At 46.5% G+C, this 17,052-nt stretch overlaps 1 protein-coding gene across 4 annotated transcripts in view; it reads right to left on the minus strand.

Moving 5' to 3' along the window:
* Positions 1 to 9,688: 9,688 nt before the first annotated feature.
* The window catches only part of CCNY (cyclin Y), a 121,750-nt gene continuing 114,386 nt past the window's right edge, over positions 9,689 to 17,052 (minus strand). For all 4 annotated transcript variants that reach the window (XM_070802031.1, XM_019972976.2, XM_070802030.1 and 1 more), the window contains 3 exons: positions 16,567 to 16,733; positions 12,974 to 13,136; positions 9,689 to 12,344 (listed from right to left, as the gene is read on the minus strand). In XM_070802031.1, coding sequence (XP_070658132.1) covers positions 12,228 to 12,344; positions 12,974 to 13,136; positions 16,567 to 16,733 — 447 coding nt within the window. In that variant the 3' untranslated portion in view covers positions 9,689 to 12,227. The remainder of the gene's footprint in view (positions 12,345 to 12,973; positions 13,137 to 16,566; positions 16,734 to 17,052) is intronic.

Raw genomic sequence — 17,052 nt, forward strand, 5'->3', positions numbered from 1 at the left:
CTGGAAGTGTAGACCACCATTCTCTTCTCTGTTTCTATGAATTTAATGTTTTTGGATTCTATATATAAGGGAGATCATGCAGTAATTGTCTTGCTCTGTCTGACTTGCCCTCAAGGTTCATTTTTGTTGTTGCAAATGGCAGGATTTTCTTCTTTCTCATAGATAAATTCTATTTTTTCTCTTCCCTTATATCTATCTATCACATTTTCTTTACCCATTCATTAAATCAGTAGACACTTAAGTTGTTTCATGTCTTGGCTATTGTCAAAAATGCTGCAGTGAACACGGCAGTGTAGATACGTCTCCGAGATAGTGATTTCATTTCCTTTGGAAATACACCCAGAAATGGAATTGCTGTAGCATAGGGTAGTTCTAGGGGCTTCCCAGGTGGCGCTTGTGACAAAGAACCTGCCTGCCAATGCAGGAGACGTAAAAGATGCAGGTTCAATCCCTGGGTCGGGAAGATCCCCTGGAGGAGGGCATAGCAACCCACTCCAGTATTCTTGCCTGGCGAATCCCCATGGACAGAAGAGCCTGGTGGGGCTACAGTCCTTATGGTCGCAGAGTTGGCATGACTAAAGTGACTTAACACACACACACAGGGCAGTTCTATTTTTAATTTTTTTGAGGAACCTTCATACTATTTTCCATACTGGTTGCACTGTACATTCCCAACCAACAGTGCACAAAAGTTCCCTTTGCTTCACATGCTCATTAGCATGTTATCTCTTGTCTTTTTCATAATAGCTGTTCTAGCAGGCGTGAGACATTTCCTCATCGTTTTGATTTGCATTTCCCTGATTAGTGATGTTTATATTTTCATGTACTTTTGGGCCATTTGTATATCTCCTTTGGATAAATGTGTATTCAAAGCCTTTGCTCATTTTTAACTTGGGCTGTTTAATTTTGCTGTTGTGTAATCTCTTCATGTATTTTGGGTATTAACCCCTTATCGTTTCCCTATGTGGAAACTTTTTCCCTTTGATGTAGTTTCATTTGTTGAATTTTGCTTTTGTTGTTGGTGCTTTTGGTGTCCAAATCAAAACATTTATTGCCAAGACAGATGTCCAGATTTTTCTCCATGTTTTATTCCAGTTTTGTGGCTTCAGTTTTTACACTTGAGTTAATTTTTTGTAAAAAAGAGGTTGAATTTCATTCTTTTGCATGTGACTATCCAATTTTCCCAACACCATTTATTGAAGCTTGCCCAGTGCAGGGGGAGATTGTGGCCCCAAGTCCCGTGATGGTCGTTAGCTCAGGCTGCTGGGCTCCACAGCACGGACAACTGTGTGGTCCTTGATGAGCACTGCAGGAGGAGGGGAGGAAGGTCTACAGAGGCTGCAGGGCTGGTGGGGTCCTCAGCAGAGCCTCCAGGCTCCGTGGACAGGGGCGAGGGCAAGCAGCAGGGGGGTAGGGGGGTGGGGGAGGTTGGGGTGCGGCACTGGAGGCATGGGCACATGCTCAGCTGTGGTGGCCAGCTGCAGGTGCCTGTGGAATGGAAGCCAGTGACATCTGCGAGGAATCTCTTTAGTAGTGAAGGCTGCTGGGTTTGTCTCCAAGACAGGTCACTGAGAACCCATGATCATTTCTGCCACGTGTCTGCTGCTGGTAGCCTCCTGATTTTGTTGTTCCTAGTTGTCTGTATATATCTCAGCTTTGCCAGCCTCTGGTTGTGGTAAAACTGAATGCGGTCTTTCTATGGGGCTAAGAGAGACTGGGAAGCTGGTTGCTCACCCTGCTCTTCCTCTTCTTGTGAGGGGAACTGCTTCTAACTGGGGACTTCTCTCTCTCGATGCAAAGCTGGCTTGGGGGATGGGACGATGTGGGCAAAATGAGCTGTCTTCCTTCCCTTTTTGTGTGGTTATTCTCAGGTTTTTTGGTTCTGCTGTGTTACTAAAGTTTCTTAAGTGAACTCCAGAGCTCTCCCAGGGAGTGTGTTTGTGCGTAGCTAATGGATCTTTGTTGGGATATGGCGACTTAGGGTCCCCACACTCCACCATCTTGGTGACATCATTCTCCCTGATAGATGCTTAAATATATGTAACATATACACACGTATTAGATACATGAAAAGAAAGCTACCTCCCTTTCTCATACCATAAACAGAAATAGTAAAGGTTTAATATTAGAAAACAATAAAGAATTACAATGATATTTTGGAGAGTAAATTTGAAACGGGAAAAATCCTCCAAACAGACCAAAAATCCTAGTAATCAGAGAGGTATGTTTTTTAACATATATATTTTTTAAAGTTTATGGCAAAAAAAATGATAGACAAAATTGAAGGATGGACTGGAAAATATATTTTCAATAGATACGACAGACAAAACTATTAATATCCATAATAATAATTTCTCTGAATAAGAAATAGAAAACATAGGGGCAAAGGTGACTCACTGAAGATAAGATTTGTATGAAAAGATACTCAAACTGACTAGAAGTCAAGCTGGTAAAAGTTAAACAAGGAGTGTGTGTGTATATGCATATTTATATATATTCTTTGTATTTTTTGGCTGTGCCTCACAGCACATGGGATCTTAGTTCCTTCACCAGGGATTGAACCTGGGCCCCCTGCATTGGGAACACAGTCTTAGCCCCTGGACTGCCAGGGAAGTCCCAGGAGTTAAAGCAATAATTCAACAACTATTTTTAAAATTATAAAGAAATGTTCTGATGTCAGGTGGGTGCACGTTATATCGGCTCTTTTCAGAAGGAATATTTGATAATGTGTATATTTTACAAAGTGCTAACAATCATTAAATTAACTATAAATCATGTAATTGGCAGGAAAAAGAAAGGAAGGGGAAGGATCACGTTGTGTGCCGCTGTGCTGCAGAAAGCGGATGTTCTCTGCCTTTGCTTCTGGAGGTAGTAAAGTGCCGTGCCTTTTCTGAATGTAATCTGACCGCATCTACCAAAAGAAAAAAAATTCATTCTCTTTGGCGGAGGAGTTCCACCTTAGAAATCTGTCTCATGGAGATAGTGGCATAGAAAGCCGTATGTTCCTGGATATTTGGTAACAGCTTTGTTTGTAGTGGCAAGCAAACAAAAAATGATTAAGTTGTCAGTTACTGAATGACTAATTTAGAAGGATGTTCAAAAGCTGGAGAGCAGGGAAAATACTGATATGGACCCGTGTTGTGTGACCTTGGTTCTGTAGCAAACACTGTAGGGGAGGGAGTGCCTCGACCTTGATTTCAGGATTTTACAAGGTCTCCTCCTTTCTCAGACTTTTCTACGTGAAAATGTTTAGGTGTTTGACTTCATCATTATCTGCTCTGCTTTGCTTAGGTATGGAGTTCAGAAATTCTTTCTGATAGAGGAAAGATTGCCTGGATGAACAGTTAAATAACCCTGGGGCCTTGTACGTGCTAAACAGAATGTGATTTACCTCTACAACATTTTTGTGTGTACTGATATATAATTTATATAACTTGGTGTATCGATATATACGATATTGGACATAGATATGATATAGATGTGGTATGTATTGACAAAGGTGGAGAAATCTGCATGATTATTATTATTAAATGGCAGAGGCAAAGTGCTGAGAAATATCAATAACATGATCTTACTGTTGTAAGACCAGATACACTTCATGTATATTAGCATTTATTCATTAATTTGGGGAAATTTGTTGAGGAAATACCATCAGCTTTTATTAAAATCAGTTTTTTCAGCACATAGTATGTCTTTCACTTTACACATCTCAGATGGTTTCTTCTGTTACAATGAGCACACATTACTTTTTTATAAAACACACAGGCTGTTAATCTTTGCTCACCTGCAAATGCATTAGCAGATTTCCGGACTTCTGAAGGTAAATCCTAGTTCTAAATTGCCTTCCCTTTACCCATCACTATTCTTTTGGGCATTCCTCAACATCTGCCTGTGAGTTCTTAGGAGACACAAAGGTGTTTTAATGTTGGATTAGCCAAAAGTTTCATTGGGGTTTTTCCATGAAATGGTTTCCATTAAAATCAGCGGAGTCAGAAGAAGGTTTCCTTAGTCCATTTTGTTTCATAACTGAGCACTTTCATTTAACCTATAATTTGACGGGGTCTTAGTTGTGGCCTGCATCTGCGTGGCTCAGAGGTTAAAGCGTCTGCCTGCATCTGCCTGGAATGCGGGAGACCTCGATTCGATCCCTGGGTCGGGAAGATCCCCTGGAGAAGGAAATGGCAACCCACTCCAGTATTCTTGCCCTGGAGAATCCCATGGAGGGAAGAGCCTGGTAGGCTACAGTCCATGGGGTTGCAAAGAGTCGGACATGACTGAACAATTTCACTTTCATTTTCACTTTAGTTGTGGCACACGGGATCATTGCGGCATGTGGGATCTTTAGTTGTGGCATGCCAACTCTTAGTTATGGCACGTGGGATCTGGTTCCCTGACCAGGGATTCAACCTGGGCCCCCGGCATTGGGAGCCCCACTGGGCTACCAGGGAAGTCCCTGACCTTTCAAGTATTAATGAAACATGCTTATCACTCATATTTTGAGAACATTTATAGCTAGTTAGATAACCAGAAAGATGAAGTTCACAAAAAGAAAGGAAGTCAAAAGCTTGAAATGGATTTTCTCTCACATCCACTGTGCTGTTTTGGCGTTTCTTTGCTTCCCCAGTTGAAGAGCTGACTCATTGAAAGACTCTGATGCTGGGAAAAGTTGAAGACAAAAAGAGAAGGGGGTGGCAGAGGATGAGATGGTTAGATAGCATCACCAACTCAACAGACATGAACTTGAGCAAATTCTGGGAGATAGTGAAGGACAGGGGAGCCTGGCATGTTGTAGTCCAGGGGGTCATAAAGAGTTGGACACGACTGGAGCGACTGAGCAACAACAACAAAAAGTTGAAGCAGAACGGACTTACTATGTTACTGGCACCACCTGGGAAGTGAAAGGATTCTGAGGACTGTTTACTTGTAAGTTGCAGATGGAAAAGGAAGGATCCGAAAGAGTAATTTTGCCTGCACTGTTATACCAGCACTGAGAGACCAGTAGATGTCAGCATAAGGACACAATCCTCCTGGTTTCCGGTTCTCCTAGATGAAAAGATTTGGTCTTGTTGCTCATACAAACAGGAGCCGCTGGGGCTTCCTCCCTCATCCAGATGCCTGCTTCTCCCTCTAGGGATGTGGCAGCTTTATGGTCATTTGTGGAAGAATTACTTCATGCCCTTTGCAGAAGAATCACTTTGTGCCCTTAGAAGTCACCTGTTCCCGACTCCCACATGAAAAGCCCCCACTCTTAGGATTCTTTGTCTACATTTCTAGAGTGACATCTTGGATTTTACACTTCGAGATCACTCTGATCCACAGCCAGGGTTGAGAAGTGATGTCTGAAGGTGTAATAAAAAAGACATTACTTTGCTTCCGTGCATACTTGTTTTATCTAAATGTGTCCTTGGATTTTACTCTGTTTTATGAAATATATTTGTGGGTCTATTGTCATTGATTCGTTTATTAATTCATCTAGTATTTGAAGAGTCTGCTATGCCTCAGGAATTGCGCTAAGTGTAGTTAAGGACGGTACCCCTAAGTTTGGCAGGGGAGATAATGAGACACCTATGATAAGAGTTTACTCAGCAGTGAGGAGAAGTGAGAAGGAGCTCTTCACCTAAGGAACACAGGCATGGCACAACTAAAATATTGATGGGGAGGAGGGCAGGGAAGAGAGCCTGGACAGGCACAGGTGCCCTGTCCTTGGTGCTGACTCTTCACTGGCTAAGATGAAGCTTTTCCTAATACCTGGCTTCTGATAATTTCTCTACTATCTGTCCCACTAATTCCAAACCAAATGAGGAAAAGGGGAGGAAAAAAATGAAGGACCCCAAATGTAAATGATTAAAGAAGTTATTGAAGAGACAGCCACTGAGTTACTGACTTGGTGATGTGACGTTTGAGGGAGAAGGGAGCAGAGATTTCAAATAATTCCAAGAGGGAAGTTTCTCCTCCAGAAAGGAGGAGAAAGCTCTCCAGTACTTCTGCAGTGTTATACTTATGAAAGCAGAGGCTTTCTAGAAGTGTTAACAATGTGAAATGGGTCCTGAAATTCACCTCTAGGTGAAGGGGGCCTGAGAGGCATTCAGGCAGAGACAGCATTATTAACAACAAAAAAACAAACTTGTTTAAGGACCCACATGTAACTTAAAACAGCAAGAACACTTAGTGTGATATGATATCATGATATACTAGTGAAGATGTAGCTAGGAGTTATGGCAAGGATGGTCTTGCATGTGCTCCTCATGGAGGCCGGCAAGGTGCCTCCCTCCCTCTCCCTAAATGGCTCCCCCTGGGGCTCTTCCACGGAGACCCCCACTCAAAAGCTGCCTCACCCCACTACTCAGGCCACCCGACTGTCTTCATGACCCTGATCACAGTCTGAAATGTGCTACTGACACAGTGACCTACTGATTGCCTGCCCTACTGCCCCACGGACCTTGTCTGTCTTGTCCCTGGTGTCAGTAGACCCACAGATAGCATTCGGCACAGTTCCTGCTCCGTAAGTATTTGCTGAATGAAGTAATTGTGTGAGCTAAAGCCTTCATTCACGTCTACTCCTCACAAACGAACACCTGTGTTATAGAGAATATTCTGGAATAGAAATTTTGTTTCCAGTTTTTGCGGTGTTAGAGGCTGGCACTTTTTGCAGGATGTGGCCGAGAACCATGGAAGGGAGTAAATAGACACGTGGGATCCTAGAACGCTTCAGGATAGGCTTTCCTAAATTGTTTTCCTAACACTGCAGGGGTGAGTAGATCTCTCGTTCTGAACACCGAGGCTTCTCCTGGAAATCTCAGAATAAGTGGTTCATAAGATAACTGAGTTTTAGAAGTGAAAGGATCTTAGGGTGATCCAGGGTTTGACCCATTTCTCTGCTCTAAAGATGAAGCTCCTGGAAGCCAGAAAAGTTCTAAGACTTGCTGGTCAGACCAAATGCCCAGTGTACCCTGGTAAGTCCTCGGATGTGGGTGTCCTGACCCTGCAGAGTCTACTGTTTTACCTTACACTGTCCCCCAAATACGGCACTTCTCTTTGCAATGGACCCCAACTCTTCTGCACACAATGCCCCCCGCCCCCAATGCAAGTCCTTTGCAGTAGAACCAAGAGCTGGTGAGCAGAGGTTAGATCTGAGAAGCTTGCAAGTGGCGGAGTTCCATGGGAGTGCCACAAGAGAGGAGGGGGAGAGAATTCCTTCTCCTCCATGGTGGCCCCCAGAGCTTTGGGTCTACAGGTCTGAGGATAAGCATTACTTGGGGGTTAACCCAAGAGGCAACACCCTTCTCAAGACAACCACTGGGGAGGATTCCTATACCAGCTTCTCTGTCGCAAGATTTTCATTGTCCATCTACGTGGAAAAGAACCACAAGGTCCAGTAAAACCCAATTGGACAAGCTGAGGATTCAGGTACATGAGGGCAAACCTGGGGAGGATGGACAGCAGCTGAATTCTAGATACCCACATCCTCCTCCTAAGAACAGCCGTATCTGCTGATGCCCACCCTTCTTCCACCCTGGACTTGAAAGGGACAACCAATTTCCCCGGGGAAACTCACAGATGAGCTTGGACTTGTCTTTCAGTGGGTCCAGCCTTCCTACATACACACAGAGCAGCATCCAACGATCGTAATGTAAGAATGGCTGAGCAGTGTGGGTTTAGAAACAGAGTAAGACAGGTGGAGAAAACACGAGCAAGTCGGTCTCTTGCCAGGGAAGTTTGCTGAGTGATCCAGAGAGGTGATGGAACTTGTCCAAGGTCACAAAGCAAGTTAACTCTGGGCTGAGACTGAAACCCAAAGTTGTTACAATATAAATGAATAACGTTAATATAAATGTTATGCCTAAGTTCTAGCTACATTTAATATTTTTGCCCATAATGGTAGTTGTTTTGGAATGCCATTCTTTTTTAATCCCGTGTTCTATTTAAACAAAGCTCTTTAAGGAAATAAAGCTCTCTACCCAGACCGAGTCCCTAAAGGACACAGGCTTCTCCACAATTCTTGCTGCAAAGACCTAAGATGGGCATTGTGGGCACCAGGACCACCCAGTCTGACCCACGGCCCAGACTCACAGCGATGCAGACAAAGGCCTCCGATGATACTTTCAAATCAGAGATGAACGTTTCTAATGGAAAATGACACAACTGACCTTGAGCAGCTCCAGACATGCAAACTTAGTGAGAAAACCTACCCGAAGTGGAAGGAAGCCGCTACCCCACTCTAGTCCGAGTCCAGCAGCTTGGTGGCCGCAAGCCCCTGCTCACCTCCCTATTGCGGACGGGGCCGCTGGCCCCTGCTCACCCCCCTACTGCGGACGGGGCCGCTGGCCCCTGCTCACCCCCCTACTGCGGACGGCGCCGCTGGCCCCTGCTCACCCCCCTACTGCGGACGGGGCCGCTGGCCCCTGCTCACCCCCCTACTGCGGACGGGGCCACTGGCCCCTGCTCACCCCCCTACTGCGGACGGCGCCGCTGGCCCCTGCTCACCCCCCTACTGCGGACGGCGCCGCTGGCCCCTGCTCACCCCCCTACTGCGGACGGGGCCGCTGGCCCCTGCTCACCCCCCTACTGCGGACGGGGCCGCTGGCCCCTGCTCACCCCCCTACTGCGGACGGCGCCGCTGGCCCCTGCTCACCTCCCTACTGCGGACGGCGCCGCTGGCCCTGCGGGACGGTCTGTTTCCAGTGCAGTGGGGCTAGGAAGGCTTGGCGGTCAGGAAGCTCCAGTCATAAACCGAACACAGTTGTGTGCGGGGCCTTCCTTGTAATTCGCAGAGCTTAAAATAACGAGTCCCAAATTAATCCTTCAGTACCCTGTTCCTATTTTACTTGAGGGTATGTTCCCTACTTCTCTTTTTTTCATAAGGGCAGGGAAGGGCTCCTGTGGTTCAGAAGAGACCCGTGTTGCCACAGTCCACTCACTGGGAGTCTTGAGATGCTAATTCTAGTCAAGTCAAAGCGGATGGAGAAGATCCAGTCCTTCTGAGGATCACTTAACACCTACAGAACCCATAATACTCTCCACTGCTTTTCATCATGTAGAAAAGAACTGGTTCACTCAGCATCCTCAAAACCGGTTCAATTCTATCTCAATGTCATATTCAAAAAATGCAGCAGGAAGGCAAGCACTATTTGGTCTCTGTGTTTATTTAACACTTAATAAGTACCTACAATGAACCAGGAATTGTATCTTATTGTTTAAAAATGTCAAAGCTGTAAAATATGGCCCCAGGTGAGAGGTTACCAAAAGTAGCCTGGAAGGATCAAAATCACTTATGTAGCAAATTCTGCTCTGCAGCTCAGCCAAGCATCAAAACCCCTAGACCCAAAGGAAAGCCCAGGGCGGAGATGGTCTTGCCAAAGACCAAGAGGAGGAGCTTGGGGGGTGGTGCGGGTGGGCGACCCGGGAGAGGGGCCAGGTGACAGCCCCAGTGGGTGCATTTAAGGCACAGCAATGTCTGGCATCTTAGCAGGACCTCCCATCTTGCCCTCCAGTTGGTTTTAAATCCGACTTTTTTGCCTCTCCCAGTTTAAAAGAAAAAACGTAAAACAAAAAGGGAAAATTCATTGGCATACTTCTTCTCCCGAACGACTTTAAGTCAAATCTAAACTTAAAGGCAATAAATTGTGTGGTTTTCTTCACCCTTCATTAATGAAAACTGCCCGTTCAAAAACTACACTAAGACAATGTATTCCTAAATAGCAATCCGGCTTTAATTGTAGGGCATGAACCACCTTGCAAACAAATTACATCACGATGATTTATCAATAGGTACTGTACTGGGTGTTGTTGGGCTTTTTTTTTTTTTTTTTGCAAACTTAGAACAAACCAGAGAATGTAATGTTTAAGTCTTCTTCATCATGTAGAAAAATAAACCCAACCTAAATTACCTTCATGTCAAGGGATCCATTCTGCAAAAGCAAAACTGAAATCTACACTTACAACAGAGTTTTAAAAATCCTCAGTGCAAGAAACATAACCAATTAATACAGATCAATGCTCAGGAATATGGAAAATTTTCCTATACAGAGGTAGAATCCAGTGCACAAGGCTAAAACAATATTCAATAGTCTAAGCAAGACTGAGTCAGGCTTTACGGAATCCACTGTAAGTCAGCAGACTGTAGGTACATACATACAATAAATAGACTATACAATTTTTTAAAGTACTTTAATAAACTCCACAAAATAATAGCAGATGCATGGAAATATTTACATAATTCAATTTTCAAATCTCTCATTCAAATAAAAGGGATAAAAATAAGATGTCTGCTTGAAAGGCAGCAAAACCTCTTTCCTGAAATGGATCGGTAAAGTAAGATACTCTACATGGGAGGAACTAATTTATTTGAGAGGTATTCATAGTCAGCTAAGAAAATATGTCCCTTTTTAAGCTATATAGTTTAGGGAATATAAAATGTTATTTTCTACATTTTTGGGGGGTCTCTATTTCATGTTCTAAATCCAAATCTTACTTGAAGAGAGCAGCTGATTTTGGAACCCATGTGGAATATACTGATACACAGTTACAATGGAAAGATAATTAACTTTTCATGTTCCACTTGTTTGCTTTTGAAAGTTTAAGCCAGAAAGAATCTAACAGTATTTCTGGCCCACACAGTTGGGTTTACACATGCTACAAACTTCAGGGCCATCTGAGTAGCACTGGCCTTTGTGTTCTTGGGCTGCTTGGCTGTTTCTGAGTCCCTCCCACTAACAAAGCATGTCTCCTCAGGGGCAGGCATGTCTGGGGAGCAGGTGTATGAGTTCAGGGCACAAGACAAATAACGTAAGATTCCAGAGTTTTCCAAGCTCACACAGGAGGGTGGTAAAACACAGATTAATCTACTGCCATTTGCCTCAAAGACCTGATGAAAGAAAAACTTAGAAACCTCTGTCATTGTGACCCAAGAAAATATGCAAACCCCAAAGCACTGTATGCTTCACTGACCCAGATTCTTAGACTTAACTGTGAGGTTCTGTCATTAACCCTTCAATTTTCCTTGCTACAAAAGCTCTCCATTTGGCCCATAAGGAAATGAAGAATAGTCAGAAATGAAAAAGGACGGTCATAATTAATGACATGTAAACCTTCACAGCTTTAGTTTCATATAACTTCACTAAGCACCCACAATGAAAATGCAAGTTGTTTTTTATTCAATCATTCTGTGAAAAATACCTCAGTAAATAGGAACATTTTGCCCTTCAGTGATCTTCCATGTGAATACCCACCCCACCCCCTTTTTTTTTAATTTTAGATTTTTAAAAAATTTTTATACAAATAGACTAACTTTGATTTGAAGTAAACATATAAAAGTTGAGAGGAATATTGCTTGCACAATGGACGTGGAAGTAGAGGAGGGGGGTGGGCGGGGCGAGGAAGGGGCTGCCCCTCGGGGCAGGCAGAGAGAGAGACCACCGCAGGATCAGAAGGCACAAGCACCCATGTGATCTAGAATGTTCCTGGGGGAGGAGCTGGGGGAAGGGAGTCGTCTGGTTCAGCACTACAGTCAAGCTGATTCCGCCACTGTGGAGAAAACCGGCTAGGATAAAGGTGCGCAGACACGGGACAAGTGCCCCCCTGGAGAGCAAGAAAGCTCAGAAGACAGCTCGCAGGAGTGGTGCAGAGAAACAGCCAGTGCTATTTATTTGGATGTCTGTGCCATGGTGGGTACAAACTATATTCTCTGCTCTGTGGGATCAAAACCAAAACAGAATAAAACAAACAAAAATCCCCCCCAAATCCCCGAGAAGCAGCAAGAAGGAATGCAAGAAGTCTTAACGGGACATACTGATCCGGGTGGGGTGGTGAACGCGGCGCGCGCCTTTAATGCGCATCCAACTTTGTCACCTATGCCGGGCTCTCCTATCAGGTTGGTTCGGCTACTGACCGACGGGGACTTAGGAACCAGGCCAAGCCGCTCCCTGCCTCTATGCGACTTCCCGTCCCTTCCCTGCCTCCTCCAGGGTTAGAGTCTTTTTCCTCCACGAAGGAAGCGCTGACCCGGGGCTGGGAAGGCGTGGACGGGATCCCACGGCACCGACTTCGCGTCCTCGGAGCCCTGCTGCGCGTGCGCGCAGCCCAGAGGCGCTCATCAAGGCAGCCTGGCGGAGCTATGAATTAAAAAGAAAAGGAGAGGGGAAACAAAACAAAACCACCCCACGTCTGTCTTTTCTCGAACTAAAGGAGAAACTGAGGGATGGCACGGCCTCCGGCAGGGACGCCCACGGTTAGGAGATGATGGCCGGGGACCACCTGGGCAGAGTCAGATTGTCAGCACTCGCTGACCGCTTCCTCGTGGGTCTTCTCAGGTCCTTGTACTTGTCCTCGCAGAGGCGGGAGATGGCCTGAAGGGCAGGAGAGAGACACTCAGATCAGCCCCGGGGCCGGCACCCTGCCCACACTCTCCATCCTTGCAGTGGGCCAGCACCATCCGCGACACTGAGGATGTGCGGGATGAAGGTGCTGAGGGCCCCGCACCTCCCCTGGAAGACGGCTCTGACCTGTGAGCCTTCTCCTCCCCACACCTGCAGCCGCCAAAGTCGGATGGGAAGAGGCCGGTGCAAGTGCAAAGCCGAGCTATACGTAAGACACAAGTGTCACACAGCTTCACAGTGACGGCCCTAAACCCAGGTCAAGACCAACAACAAGGCTGTGGAGAAAACAGCTTCAAAAAATGAAAAAAGCGGATTCAAACCTTTCTGGATTGCCAATCATAGGGTCATCTGGTATCTTTTCCCTTATAAAAGTGAATGCTGGTTTAAAACGGGTTTTAAAAAACTTATTTGATTTAAAAAACAGAATCAATGCACGTTAAATAAAAACCAGTACTGAGAAGGTTATTAAAAGTATGAGGTTGTACCAATGCAATCCAGGTCATCTGGTCCTTATTTTATGATGACCGGCAATGGCAGAACGAGCCTGAGCACAGAGCTCTGCCGCAGGAGTGTACCCGCGGGACGCTGGTGCCTCTTACCTCCAGCTTGTGGGCCCTCTCCCTGCTCAGGGGCTCCAAGGGGAAGCTCAGGTTGTTGGCTTCCGCCAGAGAACGAAGATCAAAATAATACTTGGCATAAACACTGGAAGGAACGTTGATGTTGAACTGGAGCAATTCAAGGAACTGTCGCTCTAGCTCGTTCCTGCAGAGTAAGACAGAAATGCACAGCTCAGCTGCTGTCCCCACCGCGGACAGCCCAGGCAGGCTGCCGGACACGGAGGCCACAAGACCGCACCCTCCAGGGAGAACAGCCATCTCACCGGCGGCCCGCTTGGACGCAGAGTTGCCATCTCACCACCAAACTGGTGATAAAAGCCAAGCCCATCTGACCCAGTGCCCAGAGGATGAGGCATGATTAACTGGGATGATCAGCACCAGGAAGTGCTTCAGGGTGACCCCAACACTGAGACCAAGCACATGTGTGTGTGCACACACATACACATGCAGCGGGCTCTGGCCTCACCTCACCACATGAACCATCAGTTCAAACGGGGCAGAAGACACAGTTAGGAGCTGTCAAACAGAGTCCAGTGAGACTGGACGGCTGCCTAGAGGACAGGCCTCCGAGACCCAGAGGATCGCCTTGCGGGGAGGGAAGGGTGGGGAAGCGATGAGCAGCTTCCTCAGGACCATGGGAGTGCAGGAAGGAGACCACCAGTCTCAGCATGCACCCACCCACCCCCCCAAACCCTAAGCCTAACCCATCACCTGCAGGGTCTGTGAGGACCCACAGCTGGGCCACCCATCTGATTTGACAGGTCTAGGTGGGCCCAAGAACATGCATCTCTAGTACGCTCCTGCTGCTGAGCCTTCCCTCCTGCCTTCCCTCCTGGATAACAGTGCCTGGTCCATAAAGGAGCCAATCCCCTTATAGCTGATGAGGCTGGAACACATTGTGTAACGCCCCCATTAGCAGGCCCACCTCTTGGTAGTCACTGCCGGGGGAAAAGCATCCTCAGGGACAGGTCTGTCTGTCAGCACTGGTCCTGGGCCAGATTCTCAGTTCTAGGCCACCCCCCGGGCAGCACCCTGGACTCACTTCTGTCCTTTAACACAGTCTCCCCTCCTCCTCTCCTCCGAGACAGAAACCGTGACATCTGACTGCAGCCTGGCCCCAGCACAGCACCTGACACACAGGTGGTGCTCAATAATTAGTTATTAATTATTGAATGGAGTGGACCAAGCGTAGCCTGGGTGGAGGGATCAGGGAAAGCTTCCTGGAAGTGACAGCTGAGCTAAGTCTGGGAGGCGGTAGTGGCTGGTTCCCTGACAGCAGCTCCTAGGCAAAAGATAACTGAGGAACCTCAGCAAGTTGTTATCGAAGGCCTGAGAGCTTTGGAGGGAAAGATCAAGACATCGAATTCAGTTCATCTAATCAGAAGGGCTGCTTCCATGCAGCTTTGAGGAAGAAGTTAAGCCCCAAATGTATATGTGATGTCAAAATTTACACTTCTAATGACTTTTATTTATGCCTGCTTTAAGTCAGACTTAGGAGATCATCCTGTGAAATAACAAGAATCCAGGTAAGATCTTAACAAGACTTGGGAGCTGCCTGTGGACACACTGCCACCTAGTGGCCAAGTGGTGACACTGCAGCTCCCATTCTCCAATGCCAGGAAGAAAAACCAGTGAGAGAGCCAGGAAGCTATTCCCACCCCAGATGGTATCTAGACACCACTGCCTTTTGTTGAGGGTATAACCAGGATTAAAGTCGAGAGGAATCTGGTTTCTAACAAGGCGGCAGTTTCCCCAGGTTCCTTAAGGGAAAAACAGCCATTCTGAATATTTATTTTTTTAATGTTTCTGTTTATGTTGTGGGGGAAATAAAGATTTTAGAATGGCTGTGTTTTCAAACTAGGGCAATATTTAGAAAATAAAAATAATTCCCCAAATTTGAATTTCCAAACAATAGCAGTACCTCCTCCAGGGATACCTGACAGCTTGTTACATGATAAATCATCAGAAAACTAAGTGATGCAGAGGGAATGGGCTTGATGGATTTGCTACTCTCAAGGGTGTGTGTGTGTGTGTGTGTGTGCATTTAGTTGCTCAGTCGTGTCTGACTCTGCATCCCCATCAACTTTAGCCCGCCTGGCTCCTTGTCTATGGGATTCTCCAGATAAGAATACTAGAGTGGGTTGCCATTTCCTTCTCCAGGGAATCTTCCCCAGGACATCGAACCTGAGTCTCTTTCGTCTCCTGCACTGGCAGGTGGATTCTTTACCATTAGCACCACCTGGGAAGCCTAATTACCAGTAAATAGTTCTGATGTAAAAATTTATAATAAATAAATTCAAGTGAATAAACCAAAACATTTCCGAAGTATTTGTTGCATTAGGTCATCACTGTAAAGAAACCCAGTTGATTGATGCCACTTAGCAACTTTAGAATGGGGCTCTACAATGAAAGAAAGTTGTTTTCATCACCTCATGGCCTATCGACTTTTCTAGAAAAATGAGCCCACTTTAAAGACCAGCTATTAAGGGGCAATCCCACTCCTCGGCACAGACTCCAAAGAACAGAGAGTAGGGCCTCAGGGAGGAATTTGCACACTGATGTTCACATTTACAGCAGAGTTACTCACAGCAGCCAAAAGGTGGAAGGGACCAACTTACGGTCTGTATGACAATTCTCTTAATAACTGTTTTCAGCTTGAAATAAAATCAAGACTTTAAAAAATTTTTTAATTTTCTAACTCTTGCTATCAAAGACTTCATATTTTTCTTACTTTTTAAGGATAAAGAATGACAGGTGCAGGAAAGAGTCTTACTGGTCTGTAGTAGGAAAAGGCTCTGTGGCAAAAGATGGAAGAACATAAACAAGTGTCCCCAGGGCAGCAAAAAGAGGGGGGATGCCCAGCCAGCCAGCAACCAGAGGAAGGGGCAGGTAGGGTCCAGGGACATGGATGGGGTCTGGGACACAGTGGAACCTCCTCTAGCAAGAAGAGGCTGTCCGGCTTGAGGAAGCCAGACAAACAAGATGAGAAACACGTCAGTAAGAACTGGGTCAGCAGTGCAGAAGTTCATCCTGATTGTTTCCAAAGCAGCTCCTTTCGTCCTGACCCCACTTCCTGTACATCCAGCCCCAGGGACCCCAGGCCTCGGGCTGCAGGTGAACCCAGAACGGTGCCCTGAGAGAGGAGTGGCCCAACCGGGAAGCACAGGAGGACCCTGAGGGACAGAAAGTTCATGTGAAGCCAAGTGAACTTGCAACACGTGTCAAAAAGCAGTGATAATCTTCTTTCTGAAACTGAACAGAGGCAGGGAGCATTTTAGCCTGTCTGCTGCCTGTCGTCAGTCTGCAGTGAGTACAGAGTGGGGATGAACCCCACCGCAGACGGGGAGCAGAAAAGTAAAGGAAGGTTCCCTGGAACATGGTTTCAGAGACTAGATTCATAAGCCAGAAAGCTTGTCCCAGTACCCATCTGGGACCCACAGGATGAGACGCACAGGTTTTTGTAAATCCTATCCGCAACCGTGTCCTTGCTCAGCCAGCTCACAATAGATGCACAGCCACGGTCACTCACTCCTCCCCGTGCACGTCCACACGGGGGCGCCCCCGCCCACACTCACATGTCCTCCACCGTGATGTCCTTCAGGATCTGGCAGTAGTCCACGTTCCACACCGCCTGGTCATCCCACACCTTGGAGGCCAGCAGGATGGCCCCCAGAACAATCCGCTTCCAGTTGGCCGGACAAATGTCAATCTCGGCGTATGTGAGAAGCCGTTCGAGGTACACCTGGAAGACACGGCCACACCAGCACCCTTCAGCCCTAAGCCACAGACAGAGGGAGGGTCAAGGGCTCCCTCCCAAGCCTGGCAGCCAGTCTGTGCGGCCTGTGGTCTGTGAACGGGGGCCCAGGTGGAGAAGCCCAGGGAAGCTGACCAGGGCCAGCACCTTGTCTGCCTCTGCCACTCAAACAGGAGCTCTCTGCCTCTGAGATGAGGGCTGGCACTCAGCTGTCTGCTGAGTCAGTAAACAGACAAGTGATGATGGTTCTTTTGCTTAAAACATTTCGTTCTGCTTCCAGTGCTTTACTAATGAAAAGTCAGTTCTT

Source organism: Bos indicus, chromosome 13 (genome assembly GCF_029378745.1).
Source record: "Bos indicus isolate NIAB-ARS_2022 breed Sahiwal x Tharparkar chromosome 13, NIAB-ARS_B.indTharparkar_mat_pri_1.0, whole genome shotgun sequence".
Taxonomy (NCBI): Eukaryota; Metazoa; Chordata; class Mammalia; order Artiodactyla; family Bovidae; genus Bos; species Bos indicus.